Source organism: Molothrus aeneus, chromosome 2 (assembly GCF_037042795.1).
Source record: "Molothrus aeneus isolate 106 chromosome 2, BPBGC_Maene_1.0, whole genome shotgun sequence".
Taxonomy (NCBI): domain Eukaryota; kingdom Metazoa; phylum Chordata; class Aves; order Passeriformes; family Icteridae; genus Molothrus; species Molothrus aeneus.
In genome coordinates, this window is record NC_089647.1 from 27,427,482 (window position 1) to 27,455,076 (window position 27,595).

Consider the following 27,595-nt stretch of genomic DNA (forward strand, 5'->3'; position numbering starts at 1 on the left):
CCGAGTCCAGGAGATTTGACAGTCCTATCCTCTGTTAAGTAGTAATGATGAAGGTTTAACAGTAGTCTCTCTAATGTGATTTGGATGCTACAAATGCCCTGTTTGGTTAGGGCTATCTTGGAACATTTTCCAGAGTGTAATGAGGCTAACATTCCTGGGTAAGAATAGAGACAAACATTGTGTCCATCTAGGTATCCAGTCTCTATTAGATGCTTATACTGCTAAGTCTATAGAGAACTTTGTAGTTCGTTTTCTCATCTACCTGCTTATCAGTGTCACTACCATTTTCCACACAGGAGGAGGTTATTATGAGATTTTCAAAAAAGTAGCAGTTGGATACAGATTTGGTCCCCATTGCAATCTCTCCTTTCTTCCCTTGTGTTGCTTTTTATTTGCTATAAGGTTTCCCATAATCTTGCTCACAAAACCAGCAATTCAAAGGCTGCTTTGAGCTTCTTGTTTTTAGTATTTGAATGTCCCTTAAGTTATGCAGGACTCACACACTGATGCTGGATGTCTCCTAGGTCTGTTTTATCTTAGTAGTGTCAGTAGTTTAAGCTTTCTTTACATTCTGGTCTCCTCATTGCAAGAGAGACAAGGTGCTCCTGGAGCAGGTCTAGTGGAGGGCAATAAAGATGATTAAGGGACTGGAGTATCTCTTAGAAGGAAAGGCTGAGGGAACTGGGCCTCTTGTAAGCCTCAAGACTGAGAGGGGACCACATCAATGTCTGTAACTATTTGAAGAAGTGGGTGCCAAGAGGATGGAGCCAGACTGTTCTTGGTGGTGCCAAGCACTAGGACATAAGGCAGTAGGCAGAAATTGATGCACAGGAAGTTCCACCTGATTATGAGGATGAACTTTACTGTGGGGGTGACCAAGCACTAGAACAGGTTGTCCAGAGAGGTTGTGGAGTCTCCCTCACTTGAGATACTCAAGAACTATCTGAACACAATCCTGTGCAATGTGTTCTAGGAAGACCCTCCTGGAGCAGATGATCCACTGTGGTCCCTTCCAACCTAACTATGTGATCCTGTGATTGGTGTTCTGTAGCATGTGGACTGGCAAATCCCAGACTACCCTTCACAGCTTCATTCAGTTCTTGGGGGAAAGTGGGTTATTACACTCTGTGTCAGTCTGTTCTCCACTTTAGTTGTGCAGCTGGTAACATGCGTGTACCTCACACCTGAGAGAAGAGAACCCTGTGAAGAAAGAGGTTATTGTTGCCTGACATCTTTCTTACAGTCTCCTCTCTTCACAGAGCACAGGTAACGAGACCACTATGGAGGAGGAGCTAGGTCTTGTGGGAGCCACAGCTGATGACACCGAGGCCGAGCTCATCCGCAGTATTTGTGAGACAGAACTTCTGGATGGTGAGTGTGGCTGCCACTGAGCAATACTGGCTGTCTGCCTGTGTGAAACAGCAGGTACAGCAGGCAACAGGTCCTTAGGAGGAAGGCTGTTTACTCTGGAAGGAAGCACTGTCATTTTCCATGGTGTCACTTTCCACGTAGGCTGTGGAAATGGCTGTTTCTTGGCTCTGCCTTTCTGGAGGTGGTTGTTCAGTGGTGAAAGTGAGTCAACTAGTTACCGTAGTTTGCAGCAGCTCTGAGACAAATGGAGTAATTGTTCTTAAAGCACGATGTGCAGTGCTCTCATGCTCGCTGTCTTTATCCCCGCTCTCTAGGGAAGCACCTGCTCTCTGCCTTTGTTCCACTGGTGCTGAAGATCTGCAACAACCCTGGACTCCACAGTGACTCGGCGCTGTCAGCTGCTGCAGCCCTCACTCTTGGCAAACTCTGCATGATCAGGTACTGCTGAGCCATGCCAGAGTTCTTTTCCCAGCCTTCCTAGTACTAAAGCACAAGCAAATGCTGCAATTCCTTTCCTAAGGAAAGAACAAACACAGTGTTCATAGATCGCTTTTTTTAAACTGTTTTTTCCCTCTGCTCTCTGAGAGATGGAATTTTGCTATTTATCCCTTTTTTCCTGTATCCTGTCTTGTTAGCTCTGAGTTCTGTGACTCCCACTTGCGTCTGCTGTTCACCATGATGGAGAAGTCCCCCCTGCCTGATGTGAGATCCAACCTCATAATTGCAGCAGGAGATCTAGCTATCCGCTTCCCCAACCTGGTGGAGCCTTGGACATCACATCTCTATGCCAGGTAATGCTACACTCATTGTTGGGAGAGGACGTGAAGAAAACCCTGTGGAAAGGTGACACTGGGCCTCCAGAAGGTGAGAATGACCCAAGAAAGCAAATTTGAAGATGCTGGTGCAGGGAGACCAGAGCTTTGGGCTGTCACAAGTACCAATAACTCAGAGACACTCCCTTGGTGCTTTCTGCAGTAACTGTTTGCTCCTGTCAGGTTGCGGGACCCCTGCCCGAGTGTGAGGCAGACGGCTGGGCTGGTGATGACTCACCTCATCCTCAAAGACATGGTGAAGGTGAAGGGCCAAGTGAGTGAGATGGCAACTCTGCTCATAGACCCAGAGGAGGCAATCGTGGCAGTGGCTCAGAACTTCTTTGGTGAACTGGCCAACAAGGCAAGTGGATGCTCAGGGACCTTATTTCACAAGACCAGGCAAGGGCTGTTGGAAGCTGGGTCAATTACATGAGCCCTGGAGAAGGCGTGTTAATGGTGTAGAGCCATTGGTCTGTCTCTCTGTGGACTAAATAAGGGTATTAAAAAGAAATTTTGCAATACAAGTTTTGTTTCATCCTTGCTTGATGTTGCTGAATTTGACCTCATCCATTCACACTGGAAGGCAGGCTCCAAACCACTGCCTTTTCCCTTTGCTTCCTTCTATATGCCCAGCACAGGGTTAAGAGCAGTTTTCCATAGCTCACCTTTAGGCCTTACAGCAGAGTTCCCGGACCTTATGGCTCAGGCAGTGCACCTTCTCTGAAACCTTTCTGAGTTGTTCTTGGCTGTGGGACACTGAGATACTTAAATTGTAGCAGTTTCTGCCCAGGCAGGTGAGAACAGGAGCAGTCTTACCCCCACTGTTCATTCCGTGTGCAGCCTTGCATGGGCCCTTCAGAGTTTGAGATTTACTGCCTGAGAGGCTGCAGTGACACTGGGGCTTTTCTGTCTTGGCTTGCTTTGTTAAAGCAGAACTGGCCACCTGACTGCACTGACTTCCTACCTCTGCAGAGTATATGACTATGCTATGTGTAAAGCTATGTAAAAGCAGTGGGAAAGAGAATATGCATTGGACCTTTTCAGGCAAGAAAATGGGAAGCAGTTTCAAGAACTGAAGAGCTGTTTCCTTTATCAGGAAGCTTTTTTTTTTGGGGTTGTGGCAAGGTTGGAAGGCAAAAGAAACTGCATCCAAGTCTGCCAAGGAGCAGAGCTGGAGTGCAGTGTTTAGCTTGTTGGTTGGCTGGGTTTTTTCCCCCCCAGCCAAATAGTCCTGGGTAGGTTTGGCTGGCTGTGTAAGCTTGTTTCAAAAAGCTGATGCTTTCAGTCAGTAGATTTGGGGTGGAGAAAAAGGAGGTCATTTTAAGTGGGCAGCTTATTTGGCTTGACTCAAATATTATCCTTTCTAATTCTGTATCTCATGTAGAAACTTGTGTTCTGCACAGGGTAATGCTGTCTATAACCTGCTTCCAGACATCATCAGTCATCTCTCGGATCCTAACAGCAGCATAGAGGAGGAATCCTTCCACACTATTATGAGGTATTCTGAGGTTAAATAAATCCTCCCTTATTGCCAGGACTATGTTTATGCAAAGGGGGTGCCATATCAAGGGAAGAAAAACTACATTGACGTGTACAAAATGCTTTTTCAGTTGTTCTCTTTGATCTGACTTTTTCAGTCTGTACTGGAAATGGAGTCATGCTGAGGGGAATTGATTTTAAAGCCACACACTTGGGAGTGAGGAGAGACTCTACAAAGAGTAACCACCAACTCAAAATTACTTTCCCTCTAGAAAAGGAAAATAGTTGGTTTTACACATGGGAACGTGGATATGCGACATTAGGAAAACACAACAGGTTTTAAAGTCTGTTGCTTTTGTCATTTTGGTGGCTACTGGAGTTTTGTAAGCAGTTTTAGTAAAGCTGTAGTTACAGTAACAGTTTTGGGTCTGGGTTGTCTTTCTGGTGGTTTGGTTTGTGTGGGGTTTTTTTAGTTTGGTTTCAGTTTTTTTTCAAGAAAGCCTGACTCTGGAGATATAGAGATATAGATATAGAGATCTTGGAATATTTCACTCTGAGGTTATTGGTTGCTCATAGACAGCATTAGTAATGTCCTTATTGGTACCGTAGAGACATTCTCCTCTCATTTCTGAAACTTGACCACATGAGGGTTTTTCTGAGCCATTCGAATCCCTATGGATTATAGAGGGGGGTGTTAGACAAAAGTATTGCTGTTGCTGAAGAGAAGAACAATAAAATTTCCTGTGATTTTTCAAGTAGTCTTTTTGTCTATGGGAATCCAGTGCATTTAGGAAGAGGGATGGGATTTTGGATAGTAGGAATTGCAAGACACAGAAAAGGTCTATTAGTGAGGCTGTAATTGAAACTAAAATTAATTTATGGTGGCAAAAGTAGATGGATATCTTTGCTTCTGCTTTAATTAAAGAGGGTAATGTGAAATACTGGGAATTATAGCTTGTGGTTCCTGACAGCACACATAGAAGTGGAAGTTAATGCCTGAAGTGAAACAAACCATCACAGGTAGACAAGACGCAGCATGTAAAAAAAAATCCAAATAATTTTGGAATTTTCAATCCTGTTTTTAATTAATATCAAACTGAAGGTGTTACCACAGACATAGAGCATAATTGTAGCAATTGCATTAAAGTGTGATTGGTGGGGTTAAGATAGGTGTAAGATGGACTTTTTAGTTCCAACAGCATACATGGAGAGAACTGGAGGTGTCTGGCAAATAAGAGAAGAGGGATTTAACAATGTAGACAGGTATCAAATTAGCATCAGGATAATTAATTTTAAAGACTTGATCATCCGTTAACGCACAACATATCCTTTATATAGAAAAAGAAGGGAATTAGTAGTTAAAGATTAATTGATGCTGGAAAAAATGCAAAGGGAGGACTCTTGAGAATGCTCTCTCTGTTATGTATCTTAGAAAAGCAGTTTGGTGTGGTGGGTTAACAGAAATGTTGGTACAAGAAATGGGGAGAGCAGCAGGACCTTCTTAATAAATAGAAGTTATTCAGTGATTTCTAAGAGGACATAGTGCAAAATGCACCAGTACATAACTGTGCTAAAGTCCAGGTGTCTCTATCCCTCAAGAAGCTAATGAATTAAGTTAGCATTTAAGTTCTGTTAGACTTTGTTCCCATTTTAGTGCAAAGTAGTGCTTACTTTTGCATTGATCCAAAATGGCAACAACACACTTTTAGCAAATTAATAGTGAAAAAGTCACAGGCATGGTTTTGAGGAGGGAAAATGCTGCATGCCACAGTGCTCCTCTCAAGGTTTGCTTGTCAGACAAACTAGTCTGTCAGTGCAACTTGTGAGGTGAGGAGATTGTCTGGAGATGCTGCATGCTCTTAAAACTGGATGGAAAGAGCAGATAAGAAGTCAGCACTGCTGCCTTTTCAGCACCTCTCCTCCCTGAAATGGGGATTCCTCTCTGGGCTCTAATCTGTTGTGCTTTTTCTCCCTTGCAGACATCTGTTCTCATATATTACAAAAGACAAACAAACAGAGAGCTTGGTGGAGAAACTTTGTCAGAGATTCCGGACTGCCAGGTGGGTTGTAATCTTAATTTTCCTGACAAGTGTTTCTGCTTCTCAGGATTTTTCAGAAGATATGAGCTTGTATGTTGTGGTTCTAAAAGGTTCCCATTAAATTCTTCATGTGACAAATGCAACATAACTTGGTTTTGGTCCCCCTTTTTTTAAACTACCTTCTCCTAAAAATACATGAATACTTATAAATTAAGGTTTTTGATTTTATTATGCAGTGATTGACCCCCTCTTCCTTCCTTTTTAAGGAAAAAGTTATGTGACAGTCTAGATCTTCATTATAGCTGAGCAAGGAGACATCCCACATGTGGATTTTACATACTTTTGTGATCCTTCCCCACAGGCTATTCCCTTGTAGCTCAGCTAGGAAATTAGTGTGTTCAGCTGAGAAGTTGGGATCTTTCCAGCAGTCCTGCCTGGGGTCATCTCAGCTATCAAGCTGATACAGGCCTCTCCTTGTTCTGTGTGCATGGGCTGCTCAGTACCAAGTCTATGCCTGGGACTCTGTTCTGGAGTTTTTATTATTATTATTTTACCTAAGGGCTTGTGCCACCATACACTTTGGCTTTTGCTCTGTTCCATCTCCAAGATGTGCAGAATTTGCTTGTGCATTGCTGATTACAGAGTATAGAGTGCAGGACCCACGCTGTGAATCTGGGATATCACTTTTCTTTCTGGGTTTTGGAGCTTTTTTGCTGCCTTTCTCCTGCTCCCCAAGCTGTAACTTCACTGGCCCAGGCATACACTTTTTGTTTCCTTCCAAGAAGAATAATAATAGAAATTTATCTCCTTCCATTCCAGTGAGATATCTTAATTTTAACTTCCACTGGCTTTGGTGTACCCTGCTTCCCTCCATTCCAGTGGTTTTCCTTCTCCATTGTTGTGGCTTTGCCCTTGAGATTTAAGCTGTCTGCTTATCTTGGCCATTTGTGCACAGTGCCTGGGCATGTGACCTGCTCAGCTGCCTCAGGGAGTTGCATATTTCCCAAAATATTTGGATTTTGTTTCCTGAGCAAGAGTGGAGAGTGGTCCCTCTCTCCAACTCCCAGGAGCATTGGTGAGCTCTTCACACCACATTTCTAATTCACTGTCTGTGTGTATGTTGTGTCTCACCTTTAGTAGAATGCCCTGATATTTCTGTACCACAAAGGTGATCAGCTTGGTGCACACTAGTGGTACTGCTGGTGCAAGACTCTCACTCCAGGCTAAAACAGGAGCTTATCAGAGCAGATTTGCAGCCACCATCACCCTCCTCAGCACTTCTGGAGTTCTAAACATAGGAACTTGCCAGGTGTCATTCAGACTGTACAGGTGGAAACACCTGGATGCTGCAGCTTTGTTCTCCATCTGTCTGGGTTTGAGCAGAGCATCCTGAGACAGCGTGTGCTGGACAGACTTGAGGCCCTCACTTAGTGTATATTAAAAACAAGGGCTTTGGCCTTGCTTTTTCCTTTCCCATTCCATCACAGTGATCTACATTAGGGATGTTAGTTTGTGCTTTTGTTTTTCTTTCCCTTTGGTTTTATTCCAGTAACTTTTGCCGGAATTTGAATGTAGTCATTCTCTGATGCAGCAATTGTTATTTGTTGACTTAATAACTTAATGAATATGACCTTCTTTATGTAACTAACCAGGAAAGGGAGAGAGAACATCAAATACAGCTTCTGCTTGAGATCATCTCAAACATGCAAAAATAAACAGCTGGGGGGGGGCGGTTATTATAGGTTGAAATAAGGCCCTTGAAGAGGAGTCCTCACCACTGAGTCTTTTCCTCCTGGTCAGCAGTAACTTCTGACACTTTTCAAACAAGTAACTGTGTTCTTTAGCAGTGGAGCTTTCATGTTTTTCCAACAGGCACTAAGTCAGTGTCATGGAATACAGTGGTGGTTATCTGTGGTATGGCACAGCACCCTGTCACTGACCTGTAATAGAACAACCTGAATCTCATGTTCTCCAGGGCAGAAGCACCTGCAGGAAATGCTGGTAGTTCTGGGTGGGATGTGCTCATCCTCACACACCCTTTTTGTAGGAGCTAATGGTGATCTTTGTCTTTCCCAGGACTGAGCGTCAGTATCGGGATCTGTCCCACTGCCTTGCTCTGCTTCCAGTCTCGGAACGGGGCCTTCACAAGCTGCAGGACAACTATGACTGCTTTGCAGACAAGCTCCAAGATCCAGCTGTCTACAATTGTTTCCAAACTGTGCTGGCTCGATTCCGCAGAGCAGGCATCAAACCTGAGACTAAAGTAAGGGTGTGGGACAAGGGTCCAGGCCAGAAAACAATTTATTTTTACATGCAGGGACTGGAAAGCCATTTTAAGCAGACTGTTCCTCACCCCTAACAATTTATCAATTTATTTCTTTAACTTGATGGCAATTCTGCTATGAATGTAATACTTCTCTCCCCTCACCTTCTCTTTTTTTTTTCCCCTGCACTGCTGTTTTACATCTCCATCAGGCTCTAGCTGAAGAGCTGGAGCAGAAGCTGTCTGCCTCCCATAAACGAGGACTGGATTCCACAGAGACGTGCCAGGACGGTAGTCAGACTCCAATGCCAGCACCAGCCAAGCGGAAACCAATAGGAAGTATGTTCCTTTTTGTGACATTCCAGCGTTCCCCTGATCCTGCAGTCCAGCAGAAACACCTAAGCACTTCTCCTCACCCTTACAGACAGAAATTTGCTGCCTTTCTCTATGTTTTTTCCCTTTTTCTTGACAGGTTCACGGCGCCAGCCCCTAAGCCCTGTCAACTTAGACAATGATTTTGTCACACCCCCATCCTGCACCCTCCGAAATCATAAGCGTGCCCAGAAGCGCCCTCCACGCAAAAAAGCCATCATTACCTTCTCCAGTGACGAGGAGAACAACTCTGAGGATGGTAAGGCACTGCACACGTGTGCTCTAAGGGGGGAGGGACTACAGGTTTGGCCCAACAGGGATGTCCCTTTGGTCATGGGCTTCAGACCACTGTGGAGGTTGCCTGTAGGTTTCTCTGCTCAAGGCAGTGGAGTGCTCATTATTGACACATTTTACTCTCTTTAGAGCTATTGGCAGAATTAAGAGAGGAAGAAACCCCCACCAAAACAACTCCCATCACCAGATCTTCAGCCCGACGGCGGCGCTGAAGGAACCATCTGCCACTGCCTTTAACTAAAAATAAAACTCCCTTTATGCAACCATCGCCTTCTCTTGTCTGAACTACCCCAGAATACAGCAGTGCTTTAAATGAGGACAAAATGGAAGTTAACACCAGGATAAAGCAATTCCAACCCTTTCTTCTGATATCTCCACAAAGAAGGCAGTGATGATGAACATAGTTGCCACTTGGACTGATTTTGCCCTGACTTTGCAGATGAGAATAAGCTGCTCTTATTAATTATTTTTTTTAATCTTTGGAAGAAAGTCTAAGAAGAGCCAGATTACCCACAGAGTACAAAATGCTCATTCCTTTCTTATTTTGTATGTGCTTTATACTACACTATTCAGCTTTTATCACAGGACCAATGCAGCAGTGCTGGGTTTAGGCTCTTTTATATTTCATGCTTTTTGAAGCTCTTATCCTGTAAATCCAAGCCAAGGGTTTTGAGGTGAAGGCACCTGCATGTTTTTCTTGTGCATATCTCATCCAAGAAGTGTTCAGGGAGTGGGGTGTGAGGAGAAAGGGAGAGAGGCTAACTTAGACTAGAGCACTTGAATAAACAATAGGTAAAGTCCATAGGAAAAAATACATCTTTTAAAAGCTAAAAACCAAAACCAATCCAACACTAAAACTTTAGAAGTAACTTGTAATAATGCTAATTTTATAAGTTATGAAGAATACTGATACCCTTGATTGTCTTACTGCTTTCTGGAATGTATTTGCTGCAAATCCAATTATGTTTCAAGTAAAATTCGCACTTGGTTTTGTTCTTTTTGCAAATGCCACATCAGTTTTCAAGTCAGTCCTGCCACTCCTTAAACTGCCCCGTGAACATGAAGTGCCCTAAATTAGATTCTGTGTTAATCACATAAATAACCTTTAACCTTCTGTCTAGAGGCAAGTTGGCATTTGTCCCAGAGCTCTTACTACAGAATTCTTTCCTCTTACCTTGTCAGCTGCCTCGAAAGCAGACTAGTCACTAGCTGGGCAGGAATGGGAAGGGTGCTCCTCCTCTCCACTGGTTCCTGCAGATCTGCAGTCTCTGAGGCTCTACCACCTTCCCACAGTTGTGCTCATGGGTTCACCCAGCAAGTAGAGCATGCTGCTCAGTTCCCTTCTGCTCTGACTGCAGAAGTAGCTGCTGTAGCTTATTTTGATCCCTCTTAAAAAAAAACAAACAATCATTAGGAAGTGCATAGCTTTGCACTAACCTGAGCATACCTGAATGGACATAATCATGTTAAATGCTTCCAGAAACAAGTAAAGGGGAATAATGGGGTAACAGGTGTATTTATAAACACTCCGCTTGAGTCCCATGACTCAGTGAAAGTACTTGCCCACTTGCCACCAGACTAAAATAGCCAAATACCAATATAGATATGCTCCAACTCCAGAGCACACCAGTAGCCTCAGGACAATCACATGAAATACAAAGATCAGAAAGCTACAGCAATGTTGTCCTCCTCCCCTCCTTCCTGATAAAATATTCAGTGAGGGCTCCAGGAGGCAAAGGTAGCAGCTACAGCATTGACAGTAAATACAACACAGAGTCATGCACACCATACGTGATTCCCTCACCACCCACAGGGTATGACACTCACATACAGGAATTAAAAAAGCAAAAGATAGCATATATGGATGTCTGCCCAGGCTCAAGGTTTTACAAGCAATCAATCTTGTGTCCATGTGAGATAATATGTTGCTAATGGTACAGTAGGGGAGATATGAATTCGTGGATAGAGGAAGTGAGGTGGCCATAAAACTCTTAGGTATTGGCTCATGGTTGAACTTTTTCCTTCAGGAGATCAACACAGTCATCCTTCTGGAAGGAGGGTTTGGCAATCAGTGACTGGACTGACATGCTGGCTCCTTCACTGCTTTGCAGTCTGTCCTTTGCTCAGGACACTCAGACATTGTACTACCTGGGCAAGTGAGAGTGAGAAATGAGTGGGTGAGAACTCTGATTGGTCCCTTTCTGCAGATTTTTGAGGTGGAGCACCTTCCTCTCCTCACTATCCTCCCCTGATATTAGAAGAATTCGCAGTCCTGTGTCATAGATAAACAAGTCCTGAAGAAAGATGAGGCAAAATCTAAGAGGGATTGGGCAGCTACACAGTGGCCACAGCCTTAAGTAGATATTTGCTCTTCTATTCCTCAAAAACATATATTTTGGTGGCTGCCACAATGACCATAAATCACTGCTGAAGGAGTAATTTCACTCCCCTGCTCCTGAGGCAGTGGGATTACTCAGTGCCAAGATCAATGGTGTTTCCATTCTCTAGGGACTCCTGACCGTGGTTGCTCTGAACTCCTACAAATGGTACCAGTGGAATAATGTGAATATTGTACACTTCTAGAGCCTGGTGTTCCCTCAGGGTTCTTCACTCAGTTCCCAGATCTCCCAGTCTCCAGTTGCCCTGCTCCTTTCCTATATGAGCAACTGTTTGTAGAAGGCTGATTGTGATTCAGCAGCACTTTTCTCGTCTTGCAAGCTCTCGAGTCAGTGCCCCAGCATCCAAGGGGGAAGGGTTTTTATAAAGGAAACTTGTTAGCATCAGAGAGGAAAAAAGGACAATAACCTGTTTGAGACTGAGAAAACTGGGGCAATCAAGGACTTGTCTGCCAAAGCCTTTTCACTTCACAGTCACTGCCAGGACATGTCAGAGTAACTAATCAGTTCTACTGCAGTCCCAGCAAGGATCTGGGGCGCAGAGCAGCTGCAACATCACAGCACCTGAGTCACTGAGCACCTGCGTTTTATCCAGGCTTTGCTGGATTTGCAAGAACTTACAAGAATCTGCAAGAAAATTCGCTAATTTTCTGCAGTCTCTGAAGTTTCTTGCTTGATATGGGAGGGGGATGGCTCTTTCCCTCTTGCCAGCCCCAGCTCTTGCTGAACCCAAGGAGGGCATTTGTCATTTGAGTTCTCAGAGCCTGCCCACCCCTGCAGGGCTCAGTCTTTGTGCAAGTGGACTGGAATTTTGGAGCAGTTGCAAACACATTTTTGGCATTCTTGCAGTATGGGGGCCACCCCATTCAAGGGATGCCAGATCAAGCTGCTGCTACATTTCATATCAAAACCAAAGTGCTGTTCCTTTTGCACTTACCTTTCCCTCAGCAAAGGAGTGACTCTGACTCATGTAACCGGTGTGTTCCAGTGGAGCTGCTCCTGCCGGCAGCAGGAGTGCTTGAGCACACTGACTCAGCTCTTTCTGGACAGTCACATGTGACTGGGAAGTACAGAACAGCATCCTCTGGGACACTTTGCATGCAGCATGAACATGTGCTGACTTCCTGTCCTTCCTCTCTTTTCCATCCCTCTCTTTCACATCACAGGGCTCCTTACACCACTGCATCCAGCACAAGGAGGGGCTGGCTGTGCACACACATCCCTGTACCCCATTTGTGCCCAGGCACCCCATCCTAATGCCCACATGGGGTGCGTGTCCTGTGGCTGTCCAGCAATCCCCTGTGCTTTGTAAATTCAAAGGTTGGTATGAAAGTAATCCTGTTTCCCACAAAATGTCTTGGTGGGGCCTCGGGAGCCCCTCCATGTGCTGGCCCAGGTGACAGGGTGACATAAATGCCACACAGGATCACTAGAGCATCACATTGCTCTGGACACAGCACCAACCATGGGTTGCAGCCATCAGCTGGAGCTAACAAAATGGGATGTCCACAGCTGTGCAAAGCACTGCTTCCAGCATCAGTGCCCCACACTGAAGGGCCATACTCACTTCTCGAGGACTGGATGCAAAAGGTTTGTAAAACTTTCTGTCTCCTTGGGCAGAGAAGAAATGGACCCACAAACCTGCATCTGCAAGTGAAAAATGCCTGGAAAAAAGGGAGAGAAGGAGGGAGAGACAGCAAATATCTGAACTGTGACTTTTGTTATCTCTGCAGAAGACCTTTTTCTAATTTTCTTCTTTCTTTGAAAAAAATAAACAAAAGCAGGCAGAAGAACATGTTCTGTCAAGTTCTGGCCTGACTTGTGCAACAGTACTGAACTAAGGGAAGTTCGGGGTGTTAAACTCTCCCAGCACACCCACTGCTAATCCTGTACTGGGGTACAGTCCCCCCATTCCTCTCCCCTGACAAACTTTGCTGATTAATTTCTGTCTTCATACCCAGGCTGACTTCTGCACCCTGATCTCTAAACAGTGACCTCATTGCCTTGTTCAGCTGGTGAGAAACTACAATAAAATGGAAGAGGTAAACAAAGTGGGGGGAACTAATGGCCAGAAGATTTAGGAGGTAGGAATCTGCTCCTTGCTATCCTGCTCCCATTGTGTGCCTGAGCTTGACAAAGTGCAAGCTGAGCCTCGACAAGCTCTTTTCTGTGACGGTTCCTCTGGAAACTCAGCCCAGTCCTCCAGATGGTGACTTGGGACAGACAGCCCGCAAATTATATGCTAATAGTACTAGACCCACGCTCCTGTCACTGCTACAAATTCTGTGTAGTACTGGAATTCACCCACCTTCTGCAGCAGGAGCTCTTCATCCCCAGCCCAACTGTCTCACCAAGATATAAATATTAAAAACAAAAGCCTGTGTTGTCACAGACCTGAATTTGTGTCCACTCTGTGCAGCCAGCAGTGTGCCTACCTCTACCTGAGCTGCAGTTCATGCTCACACTGATCAGAGAAATAGCATTAACAGCACTCTGCCTATGAGGAGGATGTTCAATACTCCTACACAATGCAGCCTTCAATATCCTCCTTTTGGGATGTGTTTCAAAGTGTCACCCTGACCCTGACAGACACCTCCAGGTCCTGGCGAGCAGCAGCTCAATTCACATTTGTCTTCCCAGACACTCAGTAAACACCTTTGTGTCCTTTTTCTTTAGAGGAAGGGGTCTTGCTGAGCTCACCCTGAAATATATCATCCTGGACAAAAGGGCTGAAAGGTTCAGGAGCTCCAGGGGGTGGTTCAGCAGGGAGCTGGGGCCAGCTGCCTGCCAGAACCAAAGCTATAAAGGCAGAGAGGGGCTAGGGACCACATCCCACACAGATGCTGCAAGTCCTGCCTTGCCTCCCACCAGCCCTGGGCTAAGATGCTGGGGCTTCGGTTGTGGCCTTGCTCATTTTTCCTCTTCTTGGTTCTGCTCTCTGCCAGCGTTCAGACTGTGTCCTTACCAAGACAGAGACTACAGGTAGGAGGGAGAGAGCTGAGGTTGATTTCAGGAGGGGAGGAGGAGGAGGGAGGCTGTGTTTGAACCTCAAATGAGAGGTGGTCCCAAATTCCAACTACAAGAAGGGTGCTGTCTATTCTTGTTGCACTCTGCCCTTCAGCAGCCTCAGCTCTAGGGTGACTTTATAATCCAGCCCCTAAGGAGCTCCAGCATTTCAAGACAGGAAACAGACAAAAGCTTTTTAGTGCTCTGCAAAAGCTTTTAGCAGTGAAGAGCCCGGTCCTTTTGAAGCCCACTGTGTCAGCAGCCACCAGATATTACAGTCATGTCTCTCATCATGGTTCTGGTTCTGGTATTTCAGAGGGGAGATGCATCCTGTTGGGCCAGGAGTTTTGCTCCTAAGCTCAGTATTATCCCCCTTAAAGACCCTCTCTAAGGCCAAGAGCCCTGTCCGGATGCCAACTAAGGGCTTCTTCACTTGAGTAAAACTTTATCCTCAGCAATTATAGCAATAATATTTTTGACTTTGCAATCTAGTCAGCTCCCTCTTACCCAAACCCTAACCTGAGCCCCAGCACCTTGCCTTTACATCACCCTGGGAAAGCCACAGGGAAATAGGACATTAACTAAAATCACAAGACTGAGCCTGCTATGACTCACCACTTTCACTCCTCGCTGAGGATGCCTGTGTCCGCTTCAGTTAACTTGCTACCACAAAGAGCTGCACAAAGGCATCCTCAGCCTTAGCTCAGCATCCATGTGAGAGACAGATGTAGAACGGTTCCTGCAGGCTGCTTCTATAGGCAGCAATGCCATGCCTCCACTGCACCCAACACACCCCCCAACCCTTGTCTCCCAGCAGTGCTGAGGGCTTACAGTCAGCACAGTTAACCTAGAGGATTTCCAGCAGATGGGGAGTCCCTCTTCCTCACACCTGCTCTGCTCCTGCCTCTCCCTCATCTTTATAATGGTCCTTTGAGGCAGGACCATCCTTCCCAGCAGCCCTCTGATAAAATGAAATAGTACACAGCAGCCTGAGCACATAGAGATGCTCAGCATCCACAAAAGGAGTGAGGACTGAAGAGTTACCTTCCAAATCTGGGGCAGGGCAGGACGTGTGTATGGTTTTACAAGCGCAGGGCAATCTGCCTGCAGGCAGAGCTCACAGCAGCTGTCTGCCTGCTGTTTTGGTCGACAAAGTCATTTCAGACAGTGGGAGTTACTGGTCAAGGCCCTTCCCTGTGTCTGGATGCAATGTCACAGGCACAGTGCTGTGAGCAGGCATCACTTTAATGTCCTGCCTGAGCCCTCAGGAGGGTATGGGCAGTGGGGTACCAGAGGGTACAAGGCTTATCACCCCTCTCTCCTCTGTTTATCCCAGATGCTCCTTTCACGATTGCTGCCCCTGGAGCCCGAGTCCACGCTGACCGAAGAGGACACAAAGGAGGGGTCCAGCTTTGGTCCTCAGCTGCTCTCCTCCACTCTGCCCTTCCTCCCATCTGGGGCTAGAGCCGCCCGTCCATCCCTCTGGCGCAAGAACCTCTCCAGTCGCAAGTGGGCACTGCCTGGAGATTGGGCCTGGAAGGCCATGCCCAGGGGTTGCTTCGGGCTGAAACTGGACCGAATCGGGACCTTCAGTGGTTTGGGGTGTTAGCTTTGGAGGGCCTCCGAGGTGAGAGGGCTAAGAGCGTGGGCTCGAGCAAGCAGGCAGGGAAGGAGTTCAGGGCAGAGTGGAGCGCACAGACAGACAGCGAGGGGATGGGGCAGCGGGGCAGGCTGTGGGGCCACTACCTGCCAGCCGCCGGGGCAAAGGCTGGCACCGGGGACGCGCCGTGCTGCCGGCGCGGTGCTGGGGCCGGCCGGGGCGAGAGCAGGCGGGCGGGACGCCGCTGGGCGGCTCACCAGGCCCGCTTCTCCGCAGCCGGAGGGCACCCAGCCTCGGGAACCTGCACGGCTCGGGAACCTGCACGGCTCGGGAACCAGCACCGGCTCGGGAACCCGCACCGCTGCGCGAAGCCCTGAAGCTCCCGCTCTGAAAACGGGAGGCTGCGGCAGCGAGGAAGCGGCGCGGCCGTACGAGGAGGAGCTGCCCGGCTCCGCAGCTGCCCCCCGCGGCCGCTGAACCCCTGCTCCGCCGGCAGCCCCCTCCCTGCTCCCCGTGCCTGAGGACTCGCTCATTAAACAAGCTGTACTCATTCGCCGCGTCCGCGCTCGGCGGTGGCTGCCCCCGGCCGAGGGGCGGGGGGAGGCGGTGGCAGAGCCCGCCCGGCGCCCCCGGCCCCACGCGCGGGGCCGTGCCGGGCCCTGCCGGCGCCGCCGCCATTCCGCGTGGGGCGTGCGGCACGCGCGGCTGCGGCGCGGTGCGGCCGGGGTGGCGGACACGGGTGAGGTATCGACCGGGCACGGGGCACAAGGGCCGCGCTGCTCACCCCGGCCGCACTCTGCCCCCGCCAGAACAAACACCGGGGCCTCCTGTTTGCGCTGAAGCTTCCCCCGAGCCTGCCTCGGTGGGCTGCGGCTGGGGCACCACCGACCCCGGCACGAGCTGCTGTGCCCTGCTGCTGTGCCCCGCGAGCCATCACCATGTCCTGGCCTTTAAGAAAAGGTTGTAACCTCAGCTGGGTCTAAACTTAGCCCCTCAGCAGCACCGGGAATAGCAGTGGTTTACGGAGAGTAGGGTTACGTTTAAGCTGCATGACCCCTCTCTTGTCCCCCACCCCAGTACCTGCATGACCCCTCTCTTGTCCCCCACCCCAGCCTGCCCACCCCCTCCCTTATCCTTAAAGCCCTGCTCAGCGGAGCAGCCAGAGGGACATTCCAGCTCCCACCACCCCCACCCGCTCTGACAGTCGAGATTTGCATTCCCACTGGTCCCACACCTTCCTCCGGGATGGGAGATTTGGGATTTGTGCGTGCTCTGGGCGTTGTACCTAAGGCGGGTGTGTCCCGCCGCACCTGCCCCGCACGGAGCCGAGGGATGGAGGCGGCAGGCTCGGTGAGGGAGCCCAGCATGGGGGGCGGGGAACCGGGCAGCGGCCATGCCAGGAGCGCTTCCTCCTCGCAGGCAGCCAGGGAAGGCGGGCCGAGGCGGCAGACGAGCAGGATTTCCGCCGTCACGTCCCGCGGGCAGCGGCAGCAGTGCCGCAGTGCCTCATTAAGATGGTGCTCACGCTGCCGCCCGTGGCCTGCTGGGGCAGCGCCCGGCCAGGGGCCACGTCCAGAGCACGCCTGGCTAAACCCATCCAGAGGGGGGTCCTAGCCTAGAGGCGGGAGAACTCCCAGACCGTACCTCCCGTGCTGGGGGGAATAGGGATCCGCTGATCCCTCGGGGTGGCCCGAGCATCCCTGCAGTCCATTTGCCCTTGCAGCCATAGAATCATGGAATGTTAAGGGGTTGGAATATACCTTAAAGATTATCCAGTTCCAACCCCCGTGCCACCTGCACGGACGCCTCCCACTAGAGCAGGTTGCTTAAGGCCTTATCCAGCCTGGCTTGGAACACTGCCATGGCTGGGGCATCCACAGCCTCCCTGGGCAACGTGTTACAGTACCTCATCACCCTCACAGTAAAGAACTTCTTCCTAATATCCATCCTAAATTTCCTCCCTTTCAATTTGTACCCAATACTCCCTTTCCCATCACTACAGCTCCTGACGAAGAGTCCCTCTCCGGCTTCCCCGTAGGTCCCTTCGGATACTGGATACTACTCCATCCAATTGGGCAAAGGCTACAGCCGGGGCGGGTGACTACCTGCCCTTTGTTACCAGGTGAAAACAGCGCATATCATCCTCCGGAGCAGCAGCGAGCCCGGCGGGACCAGCCCCCGACCTGCTATCACCCTCCCTGCCTCCTCTGGCAGGGGTACAGCCGCCCATCCCCGCTCTGGGGACACCTCCCCGCAAGGACCGGTGCCTTTTTCACCACTGCCACCAACCCCCTCGGGGTGGCTCGACGGGAGGGTGATCGCTACGGAGCCTGTGTTCCCAGAGCGGGGCCTTTGTTAACGGGGGGTGGCGGGGCGGGGGAAACAGGGGGGGTCTTCGGCAGCCGCACCCGCAGCACGGGCGCACGTAGCCCGGTCCGGCCCTCGCGCTGCCATTCGACGGCGTCGCGGCGGGGCGGGCCCCCGCCCTACCCTCACGCGGCTATAAAGGGCGGCGGAGAGGCGCTGCGCCACCTCCTCACTGCGCGCCGGGCGGTTCGGAGGCAGCAGGTAACGGGCGGGGCGGGGGAGATGCGCGGGGGGAGAGAGCGGAGGCGGCGGGGGGTGGGCGTGCGAGAGCCCTCTCCCCACACACCCGCGCCGCCCACCGGCAGGGGGTGCGGCAGCCCCCGGGCGGAGCGGGGCCGCGTGGCGGCGGGGCCCATGGGCACAAAGGCGGCGCGGCGCAAAATGGCGGGGGCAGCGTGAAGGGGGGCGGTGAGGCCAGGAGGGATAGGGGTGTGAGGGGGGAGATGGTCGCCGGAGGAGGAGGAGGGGTGGATGGTTGTGGCGGGGGGGGAGGTGAATTAATCGCCCGGGGCGGGGGAGTGATCGCCCGGGTGGGGAGGGGGGCGGGTGTATGGGGCTGGCTCGGAGCGCGGGCTCCCGCTCGCCCGCTCTCCTCGCCCTCCCCCCCCCCCGTGCCCACTCGCCCCTCGGCGCGGGCGAGGCGTTAACGGCGGCGGGTGCGGGCGCGACCGCCGCGGGTGGTGGTTGCCAGTTCCCCTCATGCCCCTACCGGTGGTTTCTGCCCGCAGGAACATCCCGAAGCGGTAAAGATGGTGAAAGTCGGAGTCAATGGGTGAGTGCCGGGGCCGACGGGACCAGCAGGGATCTGGGGGAGGGTTGCGGTGGGGCGGCAAGGTCGCCTCAAGGGCGCGGGGGGAGGATTTGGGGAGAGGGAGAGGTTGAATCCCGCCGGTCCCGCTCCGCCGGCGCCCCCCGGGGCAAAGAGCGGTGCTGCTGACTCATTTCTACTCGGATTCGGGGTGACTCACTCCGGAAAGGGCTGCCGTTGCTCGGCTGCCCCAGTTTCCCTCCCCATTCCCGGGGATCCCTGCAGCCCCCCACCAAAAGGTCTCTCGGTGGATCGTGTGTCGATGGCGGCCCCGGGGCTGTGACCTTCTCGTGCCAGGCCGAGGAGTAACCGGATCCCCGGGGCTCTCAGTAAATTTAGCGATTGACCTTTCTGGGGCGGGGGTCGCTCTTAATCTTTAACCGGGGTGCCTTGGCCTTTGGACGAGCTGCAGGACTCTCTCCCGCCCTAATGGGCAGGGAGCAGCCGATGATCCCGAGGGAAGGCTGCCAAGGACTGCCTCCCATGCCCAGCTGGGCTGGTTCTCTGTTGCACCTCCTCACCCTTGTCTTTTTCTCTCCAGATTTGGCCGTATCGGCCGCCTGGTTACCCGGGCTGCCGTCCTCTCTGGCAAAGTCCAAGTGGTGGCCATCAACGATCCCTTCATTGATCTGAACTACATGGTGAGTTGCTTTGCAGTGCCCCCTCTGGGCCTTTCTGAGTAGGGCTTCTCTGGATCTGTTCTGGTAGCTTCCCAGGGTGTTAGAGGATGATGGCAGCCTGGGTGCCTGACCTTCCACTCCCCCTCTCTTTATTAGGTTTACATGTTCAAATATGACTCTACTCATGGCCACTTCCGGGGCACTGTCAAGGCTGAGAATGGAAAACTTGTCATCAATGGGAATGCTATCACCATCTTCCAGGAGTAAGTATCTCTTTCCTGATTGCCCCTCTGGATATTGGAAGCAGGTGTCTCATGGACCAGCTTGTAAAATTTTGTCCCTCCTTAGGCGTGACCCCAGCAACATCAAGTGGGCAGATGCTGGTGCTGAATATGTTGTGGAGTCTACTGGTGTCTTCACCACCATGGAGAAGGCCGGGGTGAGTATGCCACAGAGGCACAGGAGAGAAGGGATAGGGCTGCTTTCTGCCTGTTGGGCATGCCACCATGTACAGGGCTGCTCAGGATGGGGCTGTGAAGGAGAAGAGATCTGAAGAAGAAAGTTTGGAAGGATCCTGATTTATATAATCTCTTATCTCTCTCTCTCTCTTCAGGCTCACCTGAAGGGTGGTGCCAAGCGTGTGATCATCTCTGCCCCCTCTGCTGATGCTCCCATGTTCGTGATGGGTGTCAACCATGAGAAGTATGACAAGTCTCTGAAAATTGTCAGGTAAGGAGAGAGGAGCGTGCTTTCTGGCCTGGAGCTCTCAGCAGCTGCCAGGGGTCTCACCTCACCTCAGTGGAAGTGTTGCCTCTGGCTGATGTGCCTTTATCTCTACCCCAGCAATGCTTCCTGCACTACTAACTGCCTGGCACCCTTGGCCAAGGTCATCCATGACAACTTCGGCATTGTGGAGGGTCTCATGGTAGGTCTGCAGCTTGGTGCTGAGGAGGGTGACCTGCTACAGATCCCCTTGTGTGAGAGGGAAAGCATCTGTACTCCCTGTGTCACCTGGGATGCTCTTTCTGGAGAGTACTGGCTGTGTTCTTAGTCCTGTCCTCTTTCTTCAGACCACTGTCCATGCCATCACAGCCACACAGAAGACAGTGGATGGGCCTTCTGGGAAGCTTTGGAGAGATGGCAGAGGTGCTGCTCAGAACATTATCCCAGCATCTACTGGAGCTGCTAAGGCTGTGGGAAAAGTCATTCCTGAGCTCAATGGGTGAGTGTTGTCCCTTCTCAGGTGTCAGGAGGAGGCCAAACATTCCTAGGCTGGCAGAGGAGTGCCAGATGCTGTTCCTTACTGACTTATGTCTCTCACAGGAAACTTACTGGAATGGCTTTCCGTGTGCCAACCCCTAATGTCTCTGTTGTGGACCTGACCTGCCGTCTGGAGAAGCCAGTAAGTGTTGTGGATGAGATCCTAACAACTTCCAGATGTGCCCCTGCTTCCTCTAAGCTCTGTATTGCACCTGGAATTGCCCTCTCTGCACCCATCTTGTCCTGAGGATGTGATCTTTGAGAAAAGAGCACCTGCTGCGTGTTGCCATGTGTGTCTCCTCCCTCCCCTGTCCCCAGTGGACATTCTGTGTGAGTTGGGGTCTGATGATGTTGGATCTGTGTCTCCTCAGGCCAAGTACGATGACATCAAGAGGGTAGTGAAGGCTGCTGCTGATGGGCCCCTGAAGGGCATCCTGGCATACACAGAGGACCAGGTGAGAAGTGCCTGCTCTCTCAGCCTGCACTTAATGGCTCCTGCCTTATTTTTCCAAAAGGCTGTTGGCAGCAGCTTTGCCAGGGTCCTGGTTTGGGCACTTTTGGAGTAGACTGTGGACAGCCATATGTATTACAATTTCTTGTGTTTCAGGTTGTCTCCTGTGACTTCAATGGTGATAGCCATTCCTCCACCTTTGATGCGGGTGCTGGCATTGCACTGAACGACCATTTTGTCAAGCTGGTTTCCTGGTAGGTGCAGCCCTGGGGGACGTGGGGGTTGGCACAGACAGGTTACAGACTTGGGTGTCCTGTTGCTTACTGCCGGTGATCCAGGTGGATACACAGACCTCCAATCTCACCGTGGAGTGAGATTGCTTCTTACCTGAAATTACTGTAGCTGCCTCCTCCCCCCCAGAGGGTAGATGGGAGTTCAGTTGTGTGGGATGGGGCAGAGGAGCAGGAAGAATGCAAGAAGGGGTGCAAGAAATGGGTCAGCCCTGACACGCTTGTTTTCTGTCCTCAGGTATGATAATGAATATGGATACAGCAACCGTGTTGTGGACTTGATGGTCCACATGGCATCCCAGGAGTAAGCTGAGCACACAGCCCCCCCTGCTGCCTAGGGAAGCAGGACTCTCCTTTGTTGGAGCCCCTGCCCTTGTTCACCACCGCTTAGCTCTGCATCCTGCAGTGAGAGGCCAGTTCTGTTCCCTTGTCTCCCCCACTCCTCCAACTTCTCCCCGAGCCTGGGGGAGGTGGAGAGGCTGATAGAAACTGATCTGTTTGTGTACCACCTTACATCAATAAAAGTGATCACCATCTGAAAAGCCTTGTCTGTCTGTCAGGGGGAGATGGGGGGAGGCGGGGGGGGTACATGTATGTAATGAGCAGCTACAGGCGCCTGCATGGCACAGTCTGCCAGCTGCCATGAGAAGCTGGGGAGTGCAGCCTGCTGAGCTGCTTGTTCCACGTGGGAGAGCCCAGAGTCCAACCCAGGAGCCAAAACAAGGTGTGGGTGGTGCAGGGCTGTGCTCCACAGCAGGATTCTGTGTGAGGACTCTGTGTGGTAGGATGGGAAGTGGCTCTGGCTCCATCCACCCAGCTCTGGATTTGCTTGTCTGATGGGCACATGCAGAATAAAAGTGCTGAGCAGATGACTCATGCATTTGGTTTGGTAAAGGGGCACAAGAAACAAATTAATTCTCCTTCCCCTGCCTCAGCGGGGGACAAGGAAGATATTTCCTGGTGTTACAAGGCGGGTATTTCACTTGCTTTTACCTTTTAAAATGAATTGGCTTTGCCCCGGGGGAAGTGGCTGCCTAGGGACGTGTTGGAGGCCATCGTCGGCATGGTGGCGGCCAGTCTTAATTCTGGCTTAATTCTGTGCGTAAGGAGGGGCAGTTGCAGTTAAGCTGCTGAGCAGCAAATCTCTGCAAGGTGAGTGTCAGCCCTCTGCCTCCCTGCATTAGTTCTGGAAGCATGAATGCCGCTGGGCAGCGACAGAGCCTTCCATGACCTGCGAGCACCAGGACAGATAAGTAATGCACTGCACAAAATCACGTGGAACTCCATTTTTAGCAGCTTAATTTAGCATCTCAGGGCTGATGTGTTCTCTCCCTGGCAGGCACTTTTGGAGCTGTTGTCCGGACCCCAAGTGCTTTAGACCCTGATCTGGATGCTGCAAGGACGTAAGCTGGAGGATTTAAACTCTCAGGATCAAGGTATGCTGGACATGGTTTCCCAGAGCCGCTTATCTCCTGCAGTTAGGCTGCGTAAGAATTAAATGTTTGGTGGACTAGAGGGCGATGACTCGAAGATATTTTGCAAAGAGGTTGAATAACCTGCTTCTGGATAGGAACTGGGATTCTGAGCAGCTTGTTAGCCCTAGGACAGCAGAAATACTTGGATTACACCAGAAATGGCCCCGTCATTGGAGCTTTAGGTAACTGTGGCACCAAACGGGAGCTGCCTGGTGCTGGAGCTCACTGGAGGCAGCCCTCCTATGGAGCTGGCTTTCTGCTGGGGGGGGTTGTGTAGCTTTGGAAACCTGTCAAGATTACAAATGAGTCTTGGGTTGGTCCCATCCTGTCCTTGATTGCTGTGCCTGGGTGCTTTGAATGGCTGTGCTGTGTGCTGCCTGCATATTGTGTGCATGCAAGTCAGCGCCTCGACTGATAATCTGGAAGAGCAGAGAGGCTACTGAAACGTCTAAAGGGGGGGAAGGACAGATATCCTCTTTTCCCATGTAAAGCATATTTTGAACTGGGTTAAAAGCTGGAACATTTATATGAGTCAAATTTTTCTCCTAAAAAGCCTTATGTTTCCTAAGTGAGATAAGACTACCTGAAAATTCTAGAGCAAATTCTTGTTATTTAACAAGCGTGAGCCCTATCCAACCTGAGATCAAATTGCTCTTGGAATGAGCAAAGTCATACAGCCTCGGGGTGGAGGAAGAGTATGTGCTCTCAGACCAACAGCTGCTGGGAATGTCTTGAATAAAGGTTCACTCTGTTTTCAAATACTATTTCAACTGGTTTACAATCTCATCTCTCCCAGAAAAATTATATGGTATTGAGGTGAGGAAAGCCAGGAATCACAGCATTTAAAACATGGTTGGTCTTGTACGGAAACAGGGAGAGTGAGCATGGCAAACTAGTCATGCAGCTTTTGGATTGCCTGGAGGGCTTGGTTTCCTCTCTCTAATATAACCTCCCTAAAATGCACAGCTCTTCCAAATCTTTATTTTGCATCCAGACACTGTACCTACAGATGGCACCACAACGAGGCCCCTCTGGACAGATGGAAAAACTAGCTCAGTGGCCAGCCTGTCTGAGAACTGCAACCCTGACCTAAAAAAACCCATGTAATTTTGTTTTCCCATCAGTTTGCAAAATTAACATATATTACTGTGGATGGCATTGAGATAAAGATGGGAGATCTGCTGTGGCAGCTGCTTCTGTCTCTGGAGAGTTTTTCCCCAAGAAGGGGAGGTCTAGCTTTGTTCTGTTTGCTCTAGTGTTTTTATGGAAAGCAGACAGAAATGCTTGATCAGGCAAGGCAGGTGCTCAGGGCAGACATGAAGAGGCTCTCATTCAGCAAGGTAGTGAAAAGCAATTGTGCCACTTTGCTGGGACAAACAAACTCCAAGAGCAGCAGCCACAAGCCAGAATCCATCCTGGTTTGTGAGCACCTTGCAAGGGGAAGGTACAGAAAGACACTGATCCTGGCTAAAGGGTTGACTCTGCCTTCCCTGGCTGGCCAGGCAGCAGGAATCACTGTGCAGAGCCATTGTAGGAGAGGGATGCACCTGGGAAAGCTCTCTGGCTGACCCAAGAGACAGCTTCTCTGATGGGCAGCCAACCATTTCTAGGGGTGGTAAGCTCTATGTTTTATTCTCCTTTTTTTTTAAGACAGCTAAGGGTAACTGGCAGTGGTGTTACAGAAAATTCAGTTTTATGATAACTTTGAACATTCAGAGAAATTATTTTATACTTCCTTGGCATTTTTGCACAGACTACTACACATGCATTGCTTCCCCAAGAAAGGTCCTCAGACCACCTTCATGTTGAGATGTCAGCATGAAACTTCAGCATTAAGGAAGATGCCATGTAGTGAAAACCAGCTTGAGCAGATGTGGAAAATAGTTAAGTTCACTTGAAAAATCAATCCAAAACATAACAAAATGGTAACTGTGTAAGCACAGTGAAAAAAGGTCTTGGACTTTTAAAACATCCTGTATCCACTTCTGAAGTAAATCAGTCTTTAAGCAAAGCAATTGGCAAGACCAGGGCAAGGAAGAGCAGATACAGGTCTCTGAAAGACTTATGACACAGTTACAAAAGACAAACATCTTAAAGGATGATGTTTCAACCTCCTTCATAACTGATGCCATTCACAAAATGCAGGTTCATGACTTGGGGTATGCAAATATCCCTGCAGGCTCCAGCAGTGCTCAAATTTCATCAAAACCAAGCTGCCTACCTTTGGGCAATCCCAATGTGTTGTACATGCTGCAAAAACAAGTAATTTGTTACTTACTCGTCTAAGCTTAATGTAATCTCTTTACTCTAGGACAGCTGACTTACCTCCGTAAATTACCTTACTAAAGAAGTATCATCTTCTTGAGGGAGTTAATTAAGTGTTCCCTAGAAGGAACAGTAGTGCTGGGTTATACTTCACAGCGTAAGATTTGAAAAGGCAGCTGTCAAAAAGCAGAAGCTGTAGTCAAATGAAAACAAAAGAAAAACTCATAAATACTAGTAAATGAGACTAGTAGCTGTAAAGGGGGAAAAAAAAAGAGATTATGTGACAAATAGAAAAGGAAGGCTGAAAACCTCTTTCAAATGCATCTTGGAGATAAGAAAGCTGCCAAAAAGCTGTAAGAAGGCGTGGGAGTGATTAGGGAAGCTTAAGTCCATGAATGAAAAGTAAAGTTGATGTTTTGCCGTCAGAGGAGCTTTGGGGTGTTGCCAGACAGATTTTCCTCAGCAGCAATGAGATGGAGCCTCCACTGAAAACTGAAGCATCAGGACTTAAAAACGTCTGTGACATGAAGGGCAGCAAACCACATGTGAGACTCAGTGGTCTCCAGCATGAAATGGATGAACAGGTACCTGTGCTGCAAGTAATTCACCACTCACCTCAACCCCCCCATGAAGAAAAGCAATGGAATTTAGGAAAAAACAGGCTGGCAAAACCTTTCAAAGAATTACCTAAGGACAGGGAAAACCACCCTCTCCAGGCTGAAAACTTGTGGCAAGGCTGGTGGCAACTGAGAGATGTGAGTGGCCAGCATATCTGAGGCCATCTGCCCCACCAATCAACACTTTCAGAACAATTTAGAGCACGGGGTGCCAAGATGTGTTGATTATGCAAAATGACCCAAAACATTCAGCCATGAATGAGCCTGTGGAAAGGTGCAGAAGGATCTTGTGACCGAGTGACTGGGTAATTAAAATGCTGGATGAAATTCAAGGTTGCTAAGTGAGAAATACTACATACAGGCGTCAAAGCCCTCTTTTGACATTGCCCAAACCTCCAACAAACAAGTGAGCAACTTTTGCTGACCTTGGTCTGAGTCCTGCAACAGAAGGGGAAAATTTTTAAAAAAAGGTGGTTTGTAATCTCTGCAATCTCCAGATTTTTAGTTGCCAAGTTGGATACCGGTTTAGGTGCTGGACACCAAGTACCAAATCTCACATGGCCTCCAGCTTCCCCATCTCCTCAGAATCCTCATATGCCTTTATCAGCCTGACTAAACTGCCATCCAGACCAACATCATGAAATTACTTTAGGCACTGTGCAAAAATGCTCACTTATCTTTTTTTTTTTAGGAGCAAAGTAACTAAACTTTTCACTTTCAAAACATTTTTTTTCTAGCCTGGAATCATGGTTAGGAGTCTTTGGTCCATCTATTCCAATTTCTGATGCAAAGCAGGATGAAGGACACCAATGTCACATGTGGATAAAAGATGTTTAAAGACATCTTTAGTGTCTGGCTGAGAACTTGCACATGATTGCAGGTGAGCCCTGCTCCCTAGGAACAGGGAAAGGTCTTTCCAACCCTTCTGTTCTCCCAGCAAGGTCAGTCACTATTTCTTGCTCTTGGATGTATCTATGCATGGCTATGTACATCTGGCAACAGAAATTCTCTTTTGACCCTATTCAGAAATACTCTGTAATGCCTCTTGGCACTTTTGACTGAGATATTTAGCCCTTTTGAGAGTCTGTATCATTTCTACGTATCAAAAATGGTGTCAGTTTTGTCTGTCAATTCCTTGTCCTTCTATAAATATTCCTTAAACTGCAGATTTTTTCCATTCCTTCATGATTTCTCGCCTCCTCCCCCCTCCACTGGTTCCTCATTGGCTTTTGTCCATGCCCTGTCAGACTAAGCACTGACGTCATCTGCTTGCCCATCCACCCAGGCTTTTCTTTAAATGTCTTCCCTGATGCTTTTAAAAACTGACCTCAGCAAACCACGGATTTCAGCAGCCAGTGCTTTTTTCCCAGTGTGGAGGTTACTGCGCTTCCCAAAGCGCCGTTTGCGGGAAGGCAGCGACAGCGCCGTGCTTCACTTTCAGCGTTGCTCATTCCAGCTCCCCAGGCAGCCTCAGGCCTTGTGTGGGGGCTTGCTCATCCCTACAGCACCCCAGACACCCCACAGTTACTGTGCTCCAGGTCATCTGTGCCTGGAACTGCAGCAGTGCTCAGCTGGAGATCATGTCAAGGATCCTCCTTATTGCTAACTGCCTGGAAAGTGCTTCATCATTCCCTTCTGAGCACATTCTGCATTTTCCATATACAGAGCAGACTTATCTGGTGAGTGCTTCTTTTTTTTTTCCTTGTTTTGATTATTTTCCCAATTTCAGCCAATAAAAAGAAAATATTACTGTTTGGATTGATTTTTCTTTAAATGTAACTAGAACAGCATGCTAGTTCCTTGCACATTC

General features: G+C 49.4%; 3 protein-coding genes and 1 long non-coding RNA gene across 6 annotated transcripts in view; 3 read left to right on the top strand and 1 right to left on the bottom strand.

The window, feature by feature from the left end:
* The window catches only part of NCAPD2 (non-SMC condensin I complex subunit D2), a 25,226-nt gene extending 16,333 nt beyond the window's left edge, over positions 1-8,893 (top strand). The window contains exons 22-31 of the mRNA XM_066572151.1: positions 1,260-1,371; positions 1,686-1,809; positions 2,007-2,162; positions 2,367-2,544; positions 3,587-3,681; positions 5,642-5,722; positions 7,778-7,964; positions 8,177-8,303; positions 8,437-8,595; positions 8,760-8,893. Of these exons, the coding sequence (XP_066428248.1) occupies positions 1,260-1,371; positions 1,686-1,809; positions 2,007-2,162; positions 2,367-2,544; positions 3,587-3,681; positions 5,642-5,722; positions 7,778-7,964; positions 8,177-8,303; positions 8,437-8,595; positions 8,760-8,842 (1,302 nt within the window). The 3' untranslated portion in view covers positions 8,843-8,893. The remainder of the gene's footprint in view (positions 1-1,259; positions 1,372-1,685; positions 1,810-2,006; positions 2,163-2,366; positions 2,545-3,586; positions 3,682-5,641; positions 5,723-7,777; positions 7,965-8,176; positions 8,304-8,436; positions 8,596-8,759) is intronic.
* LOC136571628 (uncharacterized) overlaps positions 1-12,036 on the bottom strand; it is a 17,254-nt gene extending 5,218 nt beyond the window's left edge. Inside the window, exons 1-2 of the long non-coding RNA XR_010785720.1 lie at positions 11,964-12,036; positions 9,805-10,018 (exon numbers count right to left, since the gene is read on the bottom strand). This is a non-coding gene — a long non-coding RNA (uncharacterized lncRNA). The remainder of the gene's footprint in view (positions 1-9,804; positions 10,019-11,963) is intronic.
* Positions 12,037-12,999: 963 nt separating this feature from the next.
* LOC136569342 (C-type natriuretic peptide 2-like) lies at positions 13,000-16,122 on the top strand. Of its 3 annotated transcripts, XM_066569743.1 has the most exons (3): positions 13,910-14,008; positions 15,369-15,659; positions 15,909-16,122. In XM_066569743.1, the coding sequence occupies exons 1-2, from the start codon at positions 13,910-13,912 to the stop codon at positions 15,639-15,641; spliced, it is 372 nt and encodes a 123-aa protein (XP_066425840.1). In that variant the 3' UTR covers positions 15,642-15,659; positions 15,909-16,122. The 3 variants fall into 3 exon arrangements, with proteins under 3 accessions (XP_066425848.1, XP_066425840.1, XP_066425831.1); XM_066569751.1 differs by lacking the exons at positions 13,910-14,008; positions 15,909-16,122 and adding an exon at positions 13,000-13,068 and having other exon boundaries at positions 15,369-15,736; XM_066569734.1 differs by lacking the exon at positions 15,909-16,122 and having other exon boundaries at positions 15,369-15,736.
* A 1,969-nt stretch (positions 16,123-18,091) lies between these two features.
* Positions 18,092-21,396, top strand: GAPDH (glyceraldehyde-3-phosphate dehydrogenase). The gene is made up of 11 exons (XM_066572154.1): positions 18,092-18,200; positions 18,728-18,771; positions 19,349-19,448; positions 19,584-19,690; positions 19,776-19,866; positions 20,041-20,156; positions 20,271-20,352; positions 20,498-20,649; positions 20,751-20,829; positions 21,059-21,142; positions 21,295-21,396. The coding sequence occupies exons 2-11, from the start codon at positions 18,749-18,751 to the stop codon at positions 21,394-21,396; spliced, it is 936 nt and encodes a 311-aa protein (XP_066428251.1). The 5' UTR covers positions 18,092-18,200; positions 18,728-18,748.
* The last annotated feature ends 6,199 nt before the right edge of the window (positions 21,397-27,595 follow it).